At 36.8% G+C, this 16,680-nt stretch overlaps 1 protein-coding gene across 4 annotated transcripts in view; it reads left to right on the top strand.

Moving 5' to 3' along the window:
* PIK3C2A (phosphatidylinositol-4-phosphate 3-kinase catalytic subunit type 2 alpha) overlaps positions 1–16,680 on the top strand; it is a 51,249-nt gene that overhangs the window by 20,009 nt on the left and 14,560 nt on the right. For 3 of the 4 annotated variants that reach the window (XM_085063227.1, XM_085063225.1, XM_085063226.1), the window contains exons 4-18: positions 83–240; positions 3,101–3,221; positions 3,922–4,033; positions 4,577–4,656; positions 4,771–4,834; positions 7,178–7,321; positions 9,325–9,367; positions 9,453–9,666; positions 9,747–9,869; positions 11,330–11,497; positions 13,634–13,742; positions 14,499–14,641; positions 15,279–15,467; positions 15,943–16,036; positions 16,296–16,390. In XM_085063227.1, the coding sequence (XP_084919353.1) occupies positions 83–240; positions 3,101–3,221; positions 3,922–4,033; positions 4,577–4,656; positions 4,771–4,834; positions 7,178–7,321; positions 9,325–9,367; positions 9,453–9,666; positions 9,747–9,869; positions 11,330–11,497; positions 13,634–13,742; positions 14,499–14,641; positions 15,279–15,467; positions 15,943–16,036; positions 16,296–16,390 (1,857 nt within the window). The remainder of the gene's footprint in view (positions 1–82; positions 241–3,100; positions 3,222–3,921; positions 4,034–4,576; positions 4,657–4,770; positions 4,835–7,177; positions 7,322–9,324; positions 9,368–9,452; positions 9,667–9,746; positions 9,870–11,329; positions 11,498–13,633; positions 13,743–14,498; positions 14,642–15,278; positions 15,468–15,942; positions 16,037–16,295; positions 16,391–16,680) is intronic. The other variant, XM_085063228.1, reaches the window with a different exon arrangement.

Here is a 16,680-nt window from a genome sequence, read left to right as displayed (position 1 = left end):
AGCTTGTGGTTATTACCATGTTAATTTGCTTTAGTCTTAGACTTCTCCATTGCAATGTTTCATAAACCTTCTCTGCTTTCAGATTGAGGACCAAGTTTCCTTATACTGATCAGCAAACAAACCCAGGCTTTGTGCTGAGTCCAATCATGCTGCAAAGAAATATAAGTGGGGAGAGTGCCAGTATCAAGGTTTCGATAGAAATCGAAGAATTCCAGCAACCAGTAACTTTTACATGCGACGGTATGTTCCTGCTTCTAAAATTGGAGTTTGCTTGTTCAGACTGTACACTCAGCCTAGGCCAATGGCTTCCAGTTCTTGTAACCACTGGGTCTCAGGTGCATGGATTGTTTGTGGGAAATGTGGAAAAGGTGACTGTGGAAAGGCCTAGTTCTGGGTCAGTGCCTCCGTCAGAAAATGTTTATAAGTTGACAAAGTGAAATATTGACTGTAAAAATGGAAAGTCCAGAAAACCAGAAGCACTATTCTATCCAAGCTGGATAGAATAAAACAGTTTACTTTATAACTTTATAGTTATTGAGTGGACAATGACACCAGGAATGAGGTTTTTAACATTTAATTTAATTTTTTATTTCAAGACTAACATATTTTAAAATGAATTTTTGGAGGCTATCTAAAAATTCAGACAAATTGCTACTGAAAAACCGGAGTAAACACTAAACCTATCTATTACTTGCCTTCAATACATGCTTATGAACACAATCACTAAAATAATACTGTTGGATGTGCCACAACTGCCTGTCCCAGTTTTGTGGGGAACCAGGAATATTGGTTTGGGGTGGACCTTTGAGGTCTGCCTTGTTGTTCTACATCAATTCACATTTTCTGTGCAGTCTTTGCACAGTGGTTGTGTTTGTAGCTACATGCTGTCAACTTCTGACAGTTCTGTGTGATAAAATAACTGATAATAAACTTTTTTGCCTCTGTGCTTCTGTAGTCTCTTGTCTCTTGAGAGGATCATTTGGATCTCAACCTGTAATGGTTTAGCTGCTTTAGATCTGGGTGTTCTCAAAAGATACAGAGTTGTTCTATTATTCACATAAACTTGCTGCTCTCTTGGAAAAACAAGCTCTCAATACATCAGTGTTTTCATTTTGTATTAATTTGCTGGACCTTACATTTATTCTTGGTGACTTAATAATCTTTTGTTGAGAAATGAGGTGGATTGTAAGTATAGCCTAGGAAGGGTTTCTGCTCTTAATCCTTAAGATTACACTTTTCTAATATTATAAACTTAATCTTTTCATACAAAAGGCTTTGGTAGGGTAACTAAAATGGTAGAGCTTCAGCCCTTTATTTCTAGTATTTTTGTGACTAGCTTGGTTTTGCATTCTAACCCCACATATCTTCTTTGCACTTTCTACTCTTATCCTTTTTTCTGATGCTGAAACTAATCACAGTTAAACTACTTGTCCTCCATAGCTGGTGAAAGATGGGTATTTGACTAGTAATGGGAATATTTAAAATTATTCTCTACCCTTAATTCCTCTCTTCTTGGTCAAATTGTTGCATGCCTCAGCATCCTGATGCTAGAGCTGCTTTACTTCAGTGTGGTTTTCTGTCTTGCTCAGGAGGATCTGCAGCCTTTCAGTGCTCTGACAACTCAGTTTGTAGAAATGGATGAACTTTAGAGCTTATTTGGATTAATTTTGCATTCATTGATTAGACTTTGCATGGAAGTACAAGTCTGTTTGATCAATCATTTTGTGTCAGCAAGAAATGAATGCCTTTGAATAAGATGTAGGGCAGGGAAAAGGTGGAAACATCTTTACAGCCTTCACAGGCCTTTGCAGGGCTAGCAGACCTTTTGCAATGCAGCCTGTGACTACAGCACAGAAACTATTACTGCATGAACTATCACTGCATCTTTTTTCTTTATCAACTACTGTATATATTCTCTGCTGAAGGTAGTACAGCAGTTTCACCCAATAGTAAGTTAAGCAGTCTTAATGAGTTAAAAGTGTTTCTGAATTCATACTTCCTATCACTCCTTGTTCTTAAGTTTCATTCTTCATATGTACTCAGATACTTCTCTGCTTGTAATAACTAATCATTTGTTAATGAGGTGGAGCACATGTGTTATCTTGTGGGAAATGTTGTTGTGGCATTGCCTCTCTGTATCTACCATAGTAGTAATATTTCTTCCAAAAAAAATACAATTCAAGAAAATTAGGAAGGTCCCTGGAAGGCTAAAAAAGCACTCTGAAGGTACTGATGAAAAATAAAATTTCTTTTATTCAGTGAGTTTTTTACAGAATTTTGAGGCACTTTGTGATATTGCTTGCAAAAGGTTTAAAGGAGATCATCGGAAACTAGTTAGGGAGGACTAGAGAGCATTTTGTATTTAAACATTTGTGTCATTCAGACATCTCTGTATTTTTAGTCAGTGACAGCTGGTGGCTGTGTTGGGTTTGACTGGGATTATTTTTTTGCTCTGTAGTTGCTGGATGGAAGACAGACTATTTTCCAAAAAAGCATTTGGAACCTGATACAAAAATACTGGTAGCTATGGGTTGCATTTTGCAAAGGCTTGGTGATGTGCTGAGATCTGCTCCGTACTAAGTGGAAACTTCCCTAGACAAATGGAAAGGAAAAAGGGAAAAGGGCTTTCAATAGGATTTGCCTCAGCTGCAGCTGAGTTCCTCAAAAGCAGAACAAAAAGAGTCATTTCATCTCCAGCTCTTCAGAGACAGTGTTTTTTAAACTTTAAGTGCCTCTGGAATCACTTACCTATTTTGAAGTCCTTGCTAAACAGGGCAAATTTATAATTAAAAAAAAAAAAGGAAAAGGCTATCCTCCGTTCTCCAGACTGTGTTTGTAGTTCTGGTCAAGTGACTACACTGTATCCTAATTTTAAAAGATTTATTTTTGGCTTTTTATAATGGCAGGCAGGTTTTATGATACCTTTCTATGTGAGAAAAAAGTGAAGATCTCAAAATATGGAGATAAGAGAAGCCTAAGAGTCTTCTCTACAAGTGTAAAAATCAATTTCATTGAATGACTACAGTTTGTGAGTGAACAATAGGTAATATCACTCGCTGTGGATTTATATTTAACTTCCTGATGTAATTTCTTTCAACAGTGAGTTCCCCTGTTGAGCTTATAATAATGCAGGCACTTTGCTGGGTGCATGATGACTTGAATGAAGTGGACATTGGCAGCTATATCCTGAAAGTCTGTGGCCAAGAAGAAGTTTTACAGAAGTAAGCAAACTCTTTCTCATTAATATTTAATTTCATGTTTTTTCATGCACAGTTACTGGAAAATATATCTCTAGTGATTAAATGTGTGAAAGAAATCTTAAAAATGTAAGGGAGTCACTCTTTGCACAAAGGTCAGAAGTATTTTGAGTTGCTCTGGGATACAGCAAAGTAGGTTCCCATCAACTTCCAAAGTATCTGTTCTGTTGTGTTGAACACAAACAGGGTTTTTTTCAGATGCAGGTTTCTAGAGCATTTCTTTTGACAGATATTGTAGTTTCTGACCACTCTTCAAATCCCAGAAATGAAAAAAAAAACCCAACCCACTACCGTTTTCTAATGAACTGGGAGGGTTGTGGTTTGCGGGGTTTTATTTGTTTCTTGGTCTGCTATGATTTTGTTTTGGTTTGTTTGTTGGATTTTTTTTTTCCCAAACTAATGGTTTACAAAACCCTATTAGTTTTCTAGGTTAGAATATTTGGTTTTAGAGTTAACCACTGTTAAGTTCAGATCTTTAGCACAAGTATAGCTATCTGCAGTAAAGTACAAAAACTTGTGCAGAAGTAAAAATCAGATCCAGTGTGGTGTGGAGGTTGATTCACCATTTCCTTCCTTTGAGGCAGCAGGTTGCCTTGAATATTCTGTGTGAGTTTTTGGAAAAGCACTGCATATCTTTGTTGTGACTCTTGCTTTTGTTTCACAGCAAGCACTGCATAGGAAGTCATGAGTATATCCAGAACTGCCGGAAGTGGGACACAGACATCAAACTGCAGCTCCTGAGCCACAGTGGGATGTGCAGTGACTTGGCACGAACAGTGAGTGCCTCCTGGTCTGCAGGAGGGCTGGGTGTAACCTTTTTGTGTTACTGACAAATCAGCTTGTCTGCCTGCTGGTGGAAGTGGTATCCTCTCATCCTATGAGGAAGTGAAATGCGTAACTGAATTTTTACAAGGCAAATCATGTAAATGCGGGTAATGCCTCTTACTAGAACCAAGTGTTATACCCGGAAGAAAGTATGCAAGCATTTGGACTAACTTGAGGCTTGAAAGAGAAGCAACAAATTTCAGAGTTAAACAAAAGTTGAGAACAGTTTTTGAGTTGAATTAAATATGTATCAGAACATCAAAGAGGAAGGGAGGAGTATTTGGTATCTGCATAGTTAGGCATTTGATGGCTGTTTCTTCCCCCTATCCCCATGTGTACACATTTCACAGGCTATTAAGTTGTTATTTCTTTCTCTTTTGAAGAGATCACCTTACATCTTTCCCCTTCAACTCCCTAGGTATTCGTAATTAATCTTCTAAAACAGTATTACAGAAAGGTGAGACCCGGACTTGATACCTAATATTTTATTGCAGGAAGATGACGACAGGACACCCATCCATCTAACCAAACACCTCCACAAAGTAGAAAAGCCTTTCAGAGAACCTATCATAAGGTAATGTTATGTGGTTATTTTAGTAATCAAGTGCTGATCACTGCTGAATTCGTGACCAAGGTTGTGTTGTGTTCTGTTCTTGTACTTGTGTTCAGGAACTATTATTTCTTGCAGGTCTTCCATTGAAGAGCTTCTTGAGGTGTATCACAAGCAAGTTAACATAGCTCTTAAAAATGAGGTAAGGTCATTGTAGATTATTGCTGAACCAAAAGTAGCATGACAAAGTTCACTGATAAGGTGGCTGGGAAAAAGACTTGCAATTTTTCTCAGGGTAACTGAGATCTGAACAACCTGTAAAATGTGAAATTATAATCATGGGTATTTAGATTTCTTGTCTTCTTTTCTTCCTGGCTTTTCCTGCAAACCAGTTATTACCTAATTGTCACAATTAGAAATGTATCTTCAAATGTTTCTTTCAAGTTCTGGGGTGCAAAATAACCTTTTCCTCACATGCTGGAAGAGATGGATATAGGAGAATAGAGAAGAGGTCTGAATCCTAGCTATGGCCATTGTTGATAGCCATGAATGATGTATTTACTAACAGATAAAAATCTACATAATAGTAAGCAGGAATAGTTGTGTACACTGGGAGTTAGAACTGAAGCATATTTGGAACATACAAGTAAGTTCTACACAAGTAATTTTCTACACCCTGTCAAAAAAATTGTCCCTTTCAGTGTATGACAGGTAGCTGAAAGCAGCTTGCATGTTGAATAGTTTGGAGTGATTTCCCATATGGGAAGGCTTAAGCATATAACCTGCTTTGCTCGTTTCTCAAAGGAGAAGCTGCTTTTAACTCCTGATAGTAATGTAACTTGGAGTCTTAAATGCTGAAACTTTGGATAGCTGTGTTTCTTAAACAGTTTCTGTAAGAACAGTCTTGAAGTGAATTACTTAATTGCAATAATTTTTGTTTCCACTATGTTTGTTTGCCTCTCCAGGAATGCAGGTCTGAACAAGCTGCTGTCTGCTATTTCCATACTCCCTTAATATTATTTAATTCCCTTGATGGTGATTTACCATTTGCTCAAGGGTTGTTTTGAACACAATCTTTTTGTAGAAGAGCAAGCTGTTCCTGCTCCCTGACATGGTGGGGGTTTTGTTGCTTTGCTCTTGCAGCTGCTTCAGCTTCTTTGTTTAAGTGTGATTTCACAGGCTGAGATGAGGAATGCAAAACATCTCAATTCAGACATGTTCTATTCTTTGTAGTCTTTTTGAGGTTGGGAGATCTAGTTCGTAGGTAGTGATGATTAGGTCTGAATAGCAGCATTGTAGTTCTGCATTTGAAATTTTTTACTTCATGAGGTCAATTTCTGTACATATTCAGTAGCTGAAGCTTGCTAATCCAAGTGAGGAAGGGTAATCCATAAATAATTTGTACATAGGCTTTGATTTCACATTGTTGAGCACTTTGAAAGTTAGCAATTGTCTTTGTATTGAGATTCAAGAGGAAAATAGCAGTGGAAACTTTGCTTTCCATGTCACAAAGCAGCTGTTACCTTCAGATTGTTAGCTTTGCAAGTATGGCTTAAATATTTACAGTGTCTTCTGACTTCTGTGGTTATTTTCTTACCAGAACAGTTAATTGTTGCCAGGTAACTCTCAATTAAAAAACTTTCTGATTCAGATGGCATCTTTGGTATCCAGTTTTAGGAAAGCCACAAGAATATGTCTGGGAGAGTGGTGGTTGGGAATCAATTTACATGAGTGGTGGTTGGGAATCAATTTACATTTTACTAAGAGAATATTGCAATAATTATTCCTCTTATTTAGTTGTAAGTGCTCATAAGTCATTGTGAAAGAAACCTGTACATTAAGCCTTTAAAAAGTAAAGCATTATTTTGAAGCAAATGCTTTGATTTTCTACATGTGGTCTTTAAAATTGAGTGAAGACTTTCCTTACATCAACAAACAAACCTCAAGAAACCTGAGATAATTCAGATTTAACTCAAACTGTTGGAAGAGTAGAAGGAAGAGAATATTAGGAGCACCTCAACTTTGTCTTAAGTAGCCTACAAAAGTGTATTAAAGTGAAATAAAAACTATTAGTTCCATCATGGAAGCAGTAATGTAGTGTAAGTAGTAGAAGTGTCAGTGTAATTTAAACCTGTATCTCTGAGGGCTGAAATTGAAACACTGCTTCTTTAGCATTGCTTCCTCACTCTAATTGAATTTTCTTCTTTGAACTGCACTTTCTTTTTAGGCCAGGAGGGAATTTGAGCTTAGTATCTCATTAGAAAATAATTATTTGCCAACAGTTTAATAGAAAAATGGTTGGCAACCTCCTAATGTTTCCTGGCACCCCATTCTAGGATGTGTATTACTGTGGTTTTGGCATTCATGGGGAAGTTCTCAATATTGAATTTTTTCTTTAATCAAATCGTTACACCACAGTTTAATGTAATGGAGAAATGCATCTCATAGTGACATTTTCTTGGCAATTCATTAAAAAACATTAAAGCAATACTGGGTTTCACAATTGTGATCAGATCAATCTGTTCTCTCATACATTCCTTATTAGAACCAGCATAAAGCAGTAGATCATGTAATTAAGACTGTCAGAAAAATCTGTTCTACATTGGATTGTGTAGAGACTCCTGCAATAACGGAATCAGTGAAGAAGCTAAGGAGGGCTGTTAATCTCCCAAGGACTAAAAATGCTGAGGTAAACTTTCACACTATAAATTGCATTTTGAGGTATGCTTTTTAACTGATAAATAATATTTCACAGTCTTTAGTAGCTGGAAATACCAGCAACAGTTTTGTCAGAGTTATGTTGGGATTTGTTGCTGGGTTTTATTTATTTATTTTACTTGATATCTTCCATTTATGTTGACATCTCACTGCTGTTAATGCTTTAATCGCTTGCTTTGGGAGTATTTTTCTTTTCTAAATAGTGACTTTTTTAAAACTAGTTTTAAAATACCGTGTTCTGGTTCTGTAACTAGAAACTTGTGTCACAGCAGATGCCACTAAATCTGACTGAGGGGAACTGACAGGAGCTCATGCTGTCTAAAATTAATGCAGTTATGCTTTAAAAGAGCAATTGACATCATGTCTTTTCCCAGTAGAGTTTGTGACTAGCAATAGCATCTTAAAACTCTGTTCATGCTCCTGCATTCCTGAGCACAAGGACAAACCCAGAATCTCTCAAATAGCACAGAATTTGATGATGCAACTTCCTAATAATGAATGGTTCACTTGAGCAGGACAGTCTCAAGTCATTTTGTCAAAAACAGTCATTAAGTGGAGAAGTGTGCAAATAAAAAAGCTAAGTAATCTTGCAATGCTATTTCTGTTGTCCTGCTGCCTTATTAGAATGGTAGTTCATGTGATGCTCTATTTGCCATTGGCTTTAGCAGTTCAGTGATCTATTTGTAATACTGAGCAGAAGTCAAATAAATATAGTTGTTACAAGAACTAAAATTCTTGCAGAGAAGTGCAGAAGACATTAAGAAAACATAGTGAAATACAGCATGTAAATATTTTTTGTTTGCTTTTGGGTAGGAGAAAGCTGTGGAGATTATTAGATTATAGTGTACAAATAGCTCCCAGAAATAATGTTACTCCAACAGAATTTGAAAAAATTTGGATTTTATCAGTAAAACCCTGCAATTGTTTTATGATGGACATTGCCTACACAGTAATGTGTATGAAGGCATATAGGATTGCTTTCAGAAACAAAATTGCTATAAATATTGGAGACTGTTGCATCTAAATGTTTTGTGAGATACTGTTTGATTTTATTTTTTTAAGTAATTTGTGGTTGGAAGAAGTGACCACATTTTATATAAGAAAATGAAATTTTTTGATATTTCAAACTTACTGTTGAAGATGAGCAATTAGTACACTAAAAGTGTAAGGAGAGCTTTCATTCTTCTGCAGCAGTTGTGCCAAACTTTTAGGAAGTTAGGAATTCACTGGGTTTTGATTTCAAACCACAAACTTAGTTTTCATTAAAAATTTTAGTTTTATCAGGACTTGATTTTGGCATGAAACCCTTCCTGATTAGAAGGGAGTAAATTCCCATGATTTATTTATCACCTCTTGGTTTCAGCAGTGGCTATATTGAGACTAGACATTGTTGTCATGTTGCATCATGTTTAGACTTCCATTTTAGCAGAACAAGAAGCAAAGAAAGATAGGACAAAGTAACAGTCTTTACTGTTTATTTTCTCAGTTGTTTAGTATTTTTTGTATTCAGTAAATTATAGTAACTCTGCCAGAAAAAGATACCTTACCAAATGCCACAGACAAAACAAAAAAAGCTGTTTAAAGCTGTTCAGATTTAAATTGCTGGGTAATAAGCTAATGACCTCTCTTTTCATCCATAACAGCCCTGAGCAAGTTTTAGCTCTACCTGGAGAGATTAGATTATCCTGAGCAATATTCCAATGTACTGCATCTTTTAGGAGTTCATAAAGAGTGTCAAAACAGTTGACTTGACAAAAAATGAGCTTTTGATCTTGATGAGTAGTTGATGTATCATGTGGAAATTGTGATGCTGACAGTTAACTCTTCAGGAGTTTTGAGTGCAAAGATGTGTTACATAAACTTAAATATGGACCTAGTTTAGATACTTTGTAATTTCTATATAAGATACTTAATAGAAATGGAAAATTAATATGGATACTCAGTATTGAAATTTCTTCTGACTTTACTGTGTAGGGATCCTTAAAATGTGGTGATGACACTAGCAAGAGCTCCTCTGGTGAGTAAAGTTCTACAATTTTTATTTTCCAGCTGTCCTCAGGTGACTCATTTAGAAAATGCATTAAAAATAAATTCTCATTTAGGTTCACCACAGCCTGCAAACCCTCTGAAAGTGAGTATAGACCAGTTAACAAGAGCAGTTGAGGCCCTTCTGCGACTCCACACGAATTCCTGTAGCAGTTCTGCAGCAGTTTCTCCAGAAGAGACTAAGAGTACCAAGGAAGCTTGGACTGCCACAGAACATCTCCAATTCACGATATTTGCTGCTCATGGAATTTCTTCTGGTTGGGTGTCAAAGTAAGTAATCTATTTATTGAAAAATTCCTCCTTTTGTAGTTTTTTTTTTAATGTTTAACTTCCTTTTTCTCCTTGTCCAGTTATGAAAAATACTACTTGATTTGTTCTCTGACCCATAATGGAAAAGATCTGTTCAAACCTGTTCAGTCCAAGAAGGTTGGCACATACAAGAACTTCTTCTACTTGATTAAATGGGATGAACTGTAAGTGACTTCAGCCTGTCAAAACTCAATAAAATGTTCTGTTTTAGCTACTACATACCCAACTAGATGCTGAATGCAGTCATTCAAGCAACTCTTGGTTCTCATTCCATTTGAAGAGTCCAAAAAACAATGTGTGAGACTTACTGACCAAAATCAGAAATAGTTTTCCAAAGTTACCATTCAAATGGTATTTCAATACTCATTTTAAAAGTGGGAATGGAAGTGCTGGACAAGTGCCCTGTGCTAATGTGTTTGTAGTATACAATTACAGGGAGTTGGGAAGGTCATAACATTCCTTGTAATGGGAATGGGTTGTGCTGCTTTAAGAGGGATAAAGAATAAAGCTTGCTTATAAGTACTGCTCAATTTATGTAAATGGAGAGGAAAAGCAACTCACTTTCACTAACATGAATATTGAATCAGTTTTTGTTCCAAATACAGAAGGTAGAAAGGAAGAAGCAAGAGCATGCAGAGAAAAAAACAGGGAGATAATGGCAGGCAGTACCTGATAACTGAAAGGGAAACATTTTTCATTATCAATGCCCAGCTTAATCTCTGCCACTTGACTTATCAGGCAGCCTGTCATAGCTGAAACATCATGTGAGCTCCATGGTGCCCCATTTCTACTCTCCTGACTGTTTTTAAAGGTCAGAGATAGACCCTGAGGAATATCCTGAAAGTTTGTGGTGAACCAATTACTTCAGACAAGGAATGAGAGTTTCTAGAACACCTGTCTTCAGAGAGTACTCCAGCTACCTTTTTTTTACTGGTGATGCATGGGATTAATTGTCAGATCTTTTGCTGGCAAGTACTAATGTATTACAGTGAAAGATCTGTTAGACTGCTTAAAAGCTGCTGACAATAGTGTAGTGTTTTATAGGGCAACTGTGATGTTTTACAGACAAATCAAACTAAAAGTAAACATTTTAGGCAGTAAAAACGCTGTAAATAAAAGTGAGAGCTGAATAGCTCAGTGAGGTGTATACTCCTCAGCTGCTTTCTTTGTAGGTTTTGTACCATTTGAATTTAACTTTCAGTAATTCTTAATAGATTGTTTCATTTGGATGTGAAACTATTGCCAGCTGACCTTTTAAATCTGAAAAATTAGGAGGTGGCTAACATGGAATTGTGTGTGTCCTTCCTAGTGAGTGGAGTGGGAAAACTGGTTATGCTGGACAAGTCAGTTCTGTGCCAGGAATGTGATTTAATAGACAGAGATTAAAAAGGGTTGTTCCAAATCTGACTACAATGCTGAAGTGTAATTTAGGAGGTTTTCCAGACTATTGGTATGGGAGATGAAATGGAGTAAAATAGGATTGCATGGATATTTAACACTTGTTCTTCAATGTTAATTGATTTTTGAAAGCAAGAGGCATAAATGGATTATATGGATAAGCCTGTAACTTACTAACTGCTGCCTTTTTTCTAATTGACTTATCTTTAATACTTTTATTTTATAGAATAATTTTCCCCATCCAGATTTCACAGTTGCCTTTGGAATCAGTCTTATGTCTGACTTTGTTTGGAATCCTAAATCAAAGTAGTGGGAGTTCCCCTGATTCAAATAAGCAGAGAAAGGGCCCAGAAATTTTGGGTCAGGTTTCTCTACCTCTTTTTGATTTTAGGCGGTAAGTATCCAAAACATGGGTAAGATTATCAATATGATTTGCTCTGTATAAAGCTTCCTCCACACCCTTAAATACAGAAATTGCCTCTCTGATATTGAATATAGTAGGCCATGCTAAAGCTAAGAATTGTAAACTATACTGATGCAGAAAAAATATGTTTCGTTAAATAGAGGACAAAACACCACCCTGTGTTGTAGGATTTCCATCTAACTGGCTGAAAACACTGATCTGCTGGAGGAAGTTGAATATTGTTTGGATTACCATATCCCAGAATATTCTAAAATTATTCCTTTTTATTCAGAGCTGGATTTATTTTTTAAAAAATAAAGGGATAATTAATAAGTGTGTTAAACTTGTGGCATATTTCTGGTTTGAACTGGCTTTCCTTCAAATGCAGCTGCTGGATGCTGTTATACCTTTTTCACTAAGGAGGAAAGCCTGTTGTAATTTTTCTAAGCTGAGTGTTTCTGGATTGGTTCAAGTTGCTTTGTGCTTCCAGCTTTGATTATGCAGTGCATTCCAAAATGCTTATCACTTTGGTTGCTGCTCAGTGAGACATGAACCAATAGCCTTGAACCACAGGTGCCCAAATTAGACATCATAGTGATCACACCATTGCAAATTAGCTTTGCATTTATGCTTAAGGATTCCTATTTATCTGTGCTGCTGACTTCTGGGTCTTACTGGAAGCTTAAATTGTCAAGCAAGGCTGCAGAAAGGCAGCCAAGTCTTTCATGGATGGTCACCATTGTGTGTTGCTTGTGGCTGTTTTGTGTGCTTTTTTCCTCTGGTTGTAGGTCTGACTTGACTTGTTCTGCTTCCTCTTTTGTCTGGTGATGATTCCAACAGCTTGAGGGTGTCACAGAGTTTAGGATTTCCTGCATTGCAAAGATGGCCTGCAGCTGCTTTAAGTCTCCACCAAAACTTGGATTTCTTTTCATAAATGATGCTTGTTTCAACCTTCTGTTTAAATGTTGCATTTCAGTCTCCTATCTAAATACCACATTTCACAGTAATTTGAATTGCAAATTTATCTTGTCTTCGTGGTGTTCTGACAGCAGTTAGTTTGGGGGGAAAACTGTATTTTCTGTTTGTGCAGAACACTACAATGGTATGTGTTGTGCCAGAGCTTGCTGTTTGGCCTGTATATAGCAGCTGGGGAGATGCTTAGTGCTCTAATCCACTTGCAGTCCACATTAATTAAATCCAGGTAATTAAAGATAGTAGCCAAATATTCTCGTTAAAGTTGAAAATAGCATCAATAACAGGCAGGAGCTAAAACTTGAAACTAACTAAATTATAAAGGGAACAAAACTGGTCATGTATGTGTTTTGGAAGAATCCATAGTCAATCATAGTCAATCCATAAAATTCCTTCTGCTGAAGTGTATATGGAGTGGCTTAAAACATCATTACTTGTGGATGAGACAGAAGGCTGCAGCAAGTGTATGAAATTGGAGAGTTATTAAAAAGAATAAGCTGTTCAGTTGTGCTTTAGTGGCACGATTTGGTAACTTCTATTGGCATGATAAGCTCCTAGATAATCAATATTTACATTTAACAACCTGTTCTTTATTTGAAGTACATACAAACTCTAAAACATCTTTCAAAATATGTTTGAGGCTTGGCCTTCAAGTAGTCTTTTGAGCAATGTTTTGATTTTAACAGACTGATAGCAGTATTCTGTACCTAATATTCAGCACTTAATTGATTTATGAAGGGTCTTCAGTTGTGCCCTACTGCAGTTGGAAATGGTGTTAATATTGGGAATACACTGGCAAATGCAAATGTCATTTGATGTGCCCTTGCAGAATCTGGTAATGTGGGAAGTCCATGCAAATGGTGATGCCTGTAATACTCATATGCCTGGGCCTTTTTTCTAGAAGCTAAGAAGAGTGTGTGTGTGTTCAGTTTATTCCTCAGAGGCAAAAGTATTCCTTTTCTGATTTATCTGTGTAAACTATGTCAACACTGAACTTTTTCCTTTGCCTTTTCCACCTAAAAGTTGTGTGCAGCCCTTTAAAGCACTTAAAGTACAGATGACAGCCAGTGAAAATAAATTCATTTGACAGCTAATATCTTGATGAAGTAAACAGACTGTGATACTAATACCTGTACATTTTTTTTTTTTCCTCAGGTTGTTAACTTGTGGGACAAAGCTCTTGCAACTGTGGACCTCATCACATCCTCATCATGTGTCAGGGACAGCCAGTAAGAAAGGAAATATGGAAAGAATAGTATTGCAGGTTATACATAATTCTGATTTGTTTTATGTTTTGTTTGAATATTGTGAGTTGTAACTCATATTAGATGAATGTTTTGAGGAGAGGGAAAATACTGCTAATATTTGAAAGTCAGTGTAGAATAGTGATTTCTAAACTGTAAGGACAAAGAATGGGAAGCTTCTGGAAGTCTATACAAACCTATTATTGAATAACTGTCTGGAAGTAAGAGAAATCAGAGGTGCCTTGGAATTACATGCTGTCAGTGCTAGGAGAGAATGTTTTTGAAAGCAATCCATAGAAATGTGTGCTGGGATGGGAGTTGTCTGGACCCAAGCAGTAGCAATTCCAGTTTCTTTACAGAACATAAGAACCTCTCTAACTAAATTCAGAGTGCAAATTTCTCTCCAGAGAGAAGGCACCTTACTAGGCATGGCTCAGTAGCCCCAAAAGATGGTTTGAGGTGGTGGTTGGGTTGAAACCACTGGTGTGGGTTTGAACAGTTCTGTGATTATTCTCTGCTCTAAGCATTCTCACTTCTCTTCTGAGGAATGCTCCAACCACTGCATTGTGCAATAACACAGCTGTACATTTAGGAGCCATAGTTACATAGAAGAATTGAGATGGAAAAAAAGATTCATCAAACAATATCTGAAGGCTGTTACACTTGTAGAACTAAAGAGTTCAGATACAGAAATATCTGGAGTTGCTAGAAGGGGGAGCTTTCTCTACTGTGCTTAAGAACTTGCATCATCTTTTTTCCTTTTTTTTTTTTTTCAGATTGATTTCCCATCCCATGCTTTTGATATTGAATATAAAATTCCTGAAGCTGCAAAGACTACTGTGCATCATTCTGTAGAAACATTAGAAAAACCATTGAGAGAACGTCTCCTTGCCATTCTCTCCAAGGATAGCACTATTGGGTATGTTCATCTCTTCTGGCTGTGCTCTTTTTGCACATGACAGTTTGTAGGTAGGGTATGGAATGCTTATATATTCTTAAGTTTCTGTAAATTTTTTTTTTTTTATATTTTGAAGACCTCTAGACACTTAAATAAGAGATGGAATTAAACATGTGATATAATGGTACTGACTTAATGAATTTCCTTGTGCATTCCGTGGCTGGTGTTAAAATAATCTCTTGCTACAAGACTGTTGCCCCTTTGCCTGCCTGTTATAGTTGCCTATTCCTGCTTGGCAGTTTCTCAGTTACAGGGACAGTGGCAGTCTCAACAGTGGCTGTTCGTGTGCCATGGAAGCTTTTCTGGCAGCCTTTCCCACTCATCTGCACCAAACTAACATTAACATTTGTGGTTTATTTCAAATTATACTAAAACTTAATTATGTCCTGCCCGAATTATAACTTTGAACAACTGTTTCCGTAATATTTGAGGCTTTATTTGGCTTCTTGTTTTGACTTTTGTGGAGGAAACAGTAATTTCAATGTCATACCATTTTGTGTGTTAAATTATTTGTATGTATACAATGCCCAGTGGCATTAGGGTTATTCAGGTGATGATTTGTAATGTGTGTCATAAACTGAAATGCTTTTGTCTGCAGGCTGTCGAAAGAAGATAAAGAATTTTTGTGGAAGAAGAGACATTATTGTTATAGTCATACTAACAGCCTACCAAAAATCCTGGTTAGTGCCCCTCATTGGGACTGGGCAAGTCTTCCAGAAATATATTCATTACTTCAGCGGTGGCCTCCTTTATCACCCTTAGCTGCACTGGAACTACTTGATTCAAAGTAAGAAAACCAGTGTAAATAAATTCTCTGTGTGATGTTGAGCATTAAATGACTCTTGTTTGGTAGAAGATCCTGGATGGCGTTCTGTGAAAAATACTTCTGAATTTCTTGCAGCAAAAGTTAAATGCTCTTAAAATTTTAAAGAACCCTGAGCCCCATGCTTACTGTATTGATGTAGGCTTAACCAAGTCATGTAGTGAAAACATAGCAACAGTGGTTAGGGTTGTGAAGTTTAACATGCAATAGGACAGGAGTTTCTAGAGCCAGAGTTTTGTGAGGTTTTGAGTGTGCTTGTCCTAAGCAAGCACAGGTAGTTGCATCATATGTGATGAAGAGCCTCGTACTTGTAGGTCCCTTATTGAGCTTTTAGAAGACTTTATATGGTTTCTTTTCTATCTAGCTGATCTCAAAAAAGAGAAAGAAAAAAGTCCTACATGAAAAGAGAACTTAATGTGGATTTGTGGTGCCTTTCTAGGTTTGCTGATCAGGAAGTAAGAAATACAGCAGTGAATTGGATGGAGACATTGAGTGATGATGAGTTAACAGATTTCCTCCCTCAGTTTGTACAGGTAAGACTTTCTGGCTACACAGAAGTTTGAATTTTTATGGCTCTTGAAAACCCAAAGGAATTGCTGCTGACTAGTAGCAGAAGTGCAGCTGTGTGCCTCTAATAACTTGAATGCACAGTAGGGGAAACAATTTGAATAAATAATCACTTTGTGACTGTCCAAAGTATTCGTGGTGATTCTGTCTGTGCATTAGTCACAAAATCTGTCTTCATCAAGAATTAAATCTAAACCTGCTTGATGTAATTTTCATTGTATTTAGGCACTGAAGTATGAGACCTACCTTAACAGTGCTCTTGTGAAATTTCTTTTGGCTCGGGCACTCGGAAGCATTCGGATTGCGCACTACCTGTACTGGTAAGGTCTTCTTTGTTCCATTCCTCCTTTAATGTGTGTGTCACAAGATTAATATTGCCAGAAAAAAAGATCCTTAACATCGTCACTCAATAATACAACAATGACTGTTATGAATGGTGGTTATACAGAATGTAGATCCTGGTTGCTGGATTGTTTGTTTTTTTAATGAAAGAACAGATTGTGCTTTGTAGAGGCACTAACTTCTTGCCTTTTCTATCCTGTATATCAGTAACTTCAGACATATGTAGTACTGATTAGTTACGATATTTTAATGTCTTAATATTGCATTG

The sequence above is a fragment of the Lichenostomus cassidix genome, chromosome 5, assembly GCF_008360975.1.
Source record: "Lichenostomus cassidix isolate B80296 chromosome 5, HeHo_3.0, whole genome shotgun sequence".
Taxonomy (NCBI): domain Eukaryota; kingdom Metazoa; phylum Chordata; class Aves; order Passeriformes; family Meliphagidae; genus Lichenostomus; species Lichenostomus cassidix.
The sequence above is the reverse complement of the archived record's forward strand: the minus strand, read 5'-3'. Positions and strand labels throughout refer to the sequence as shown.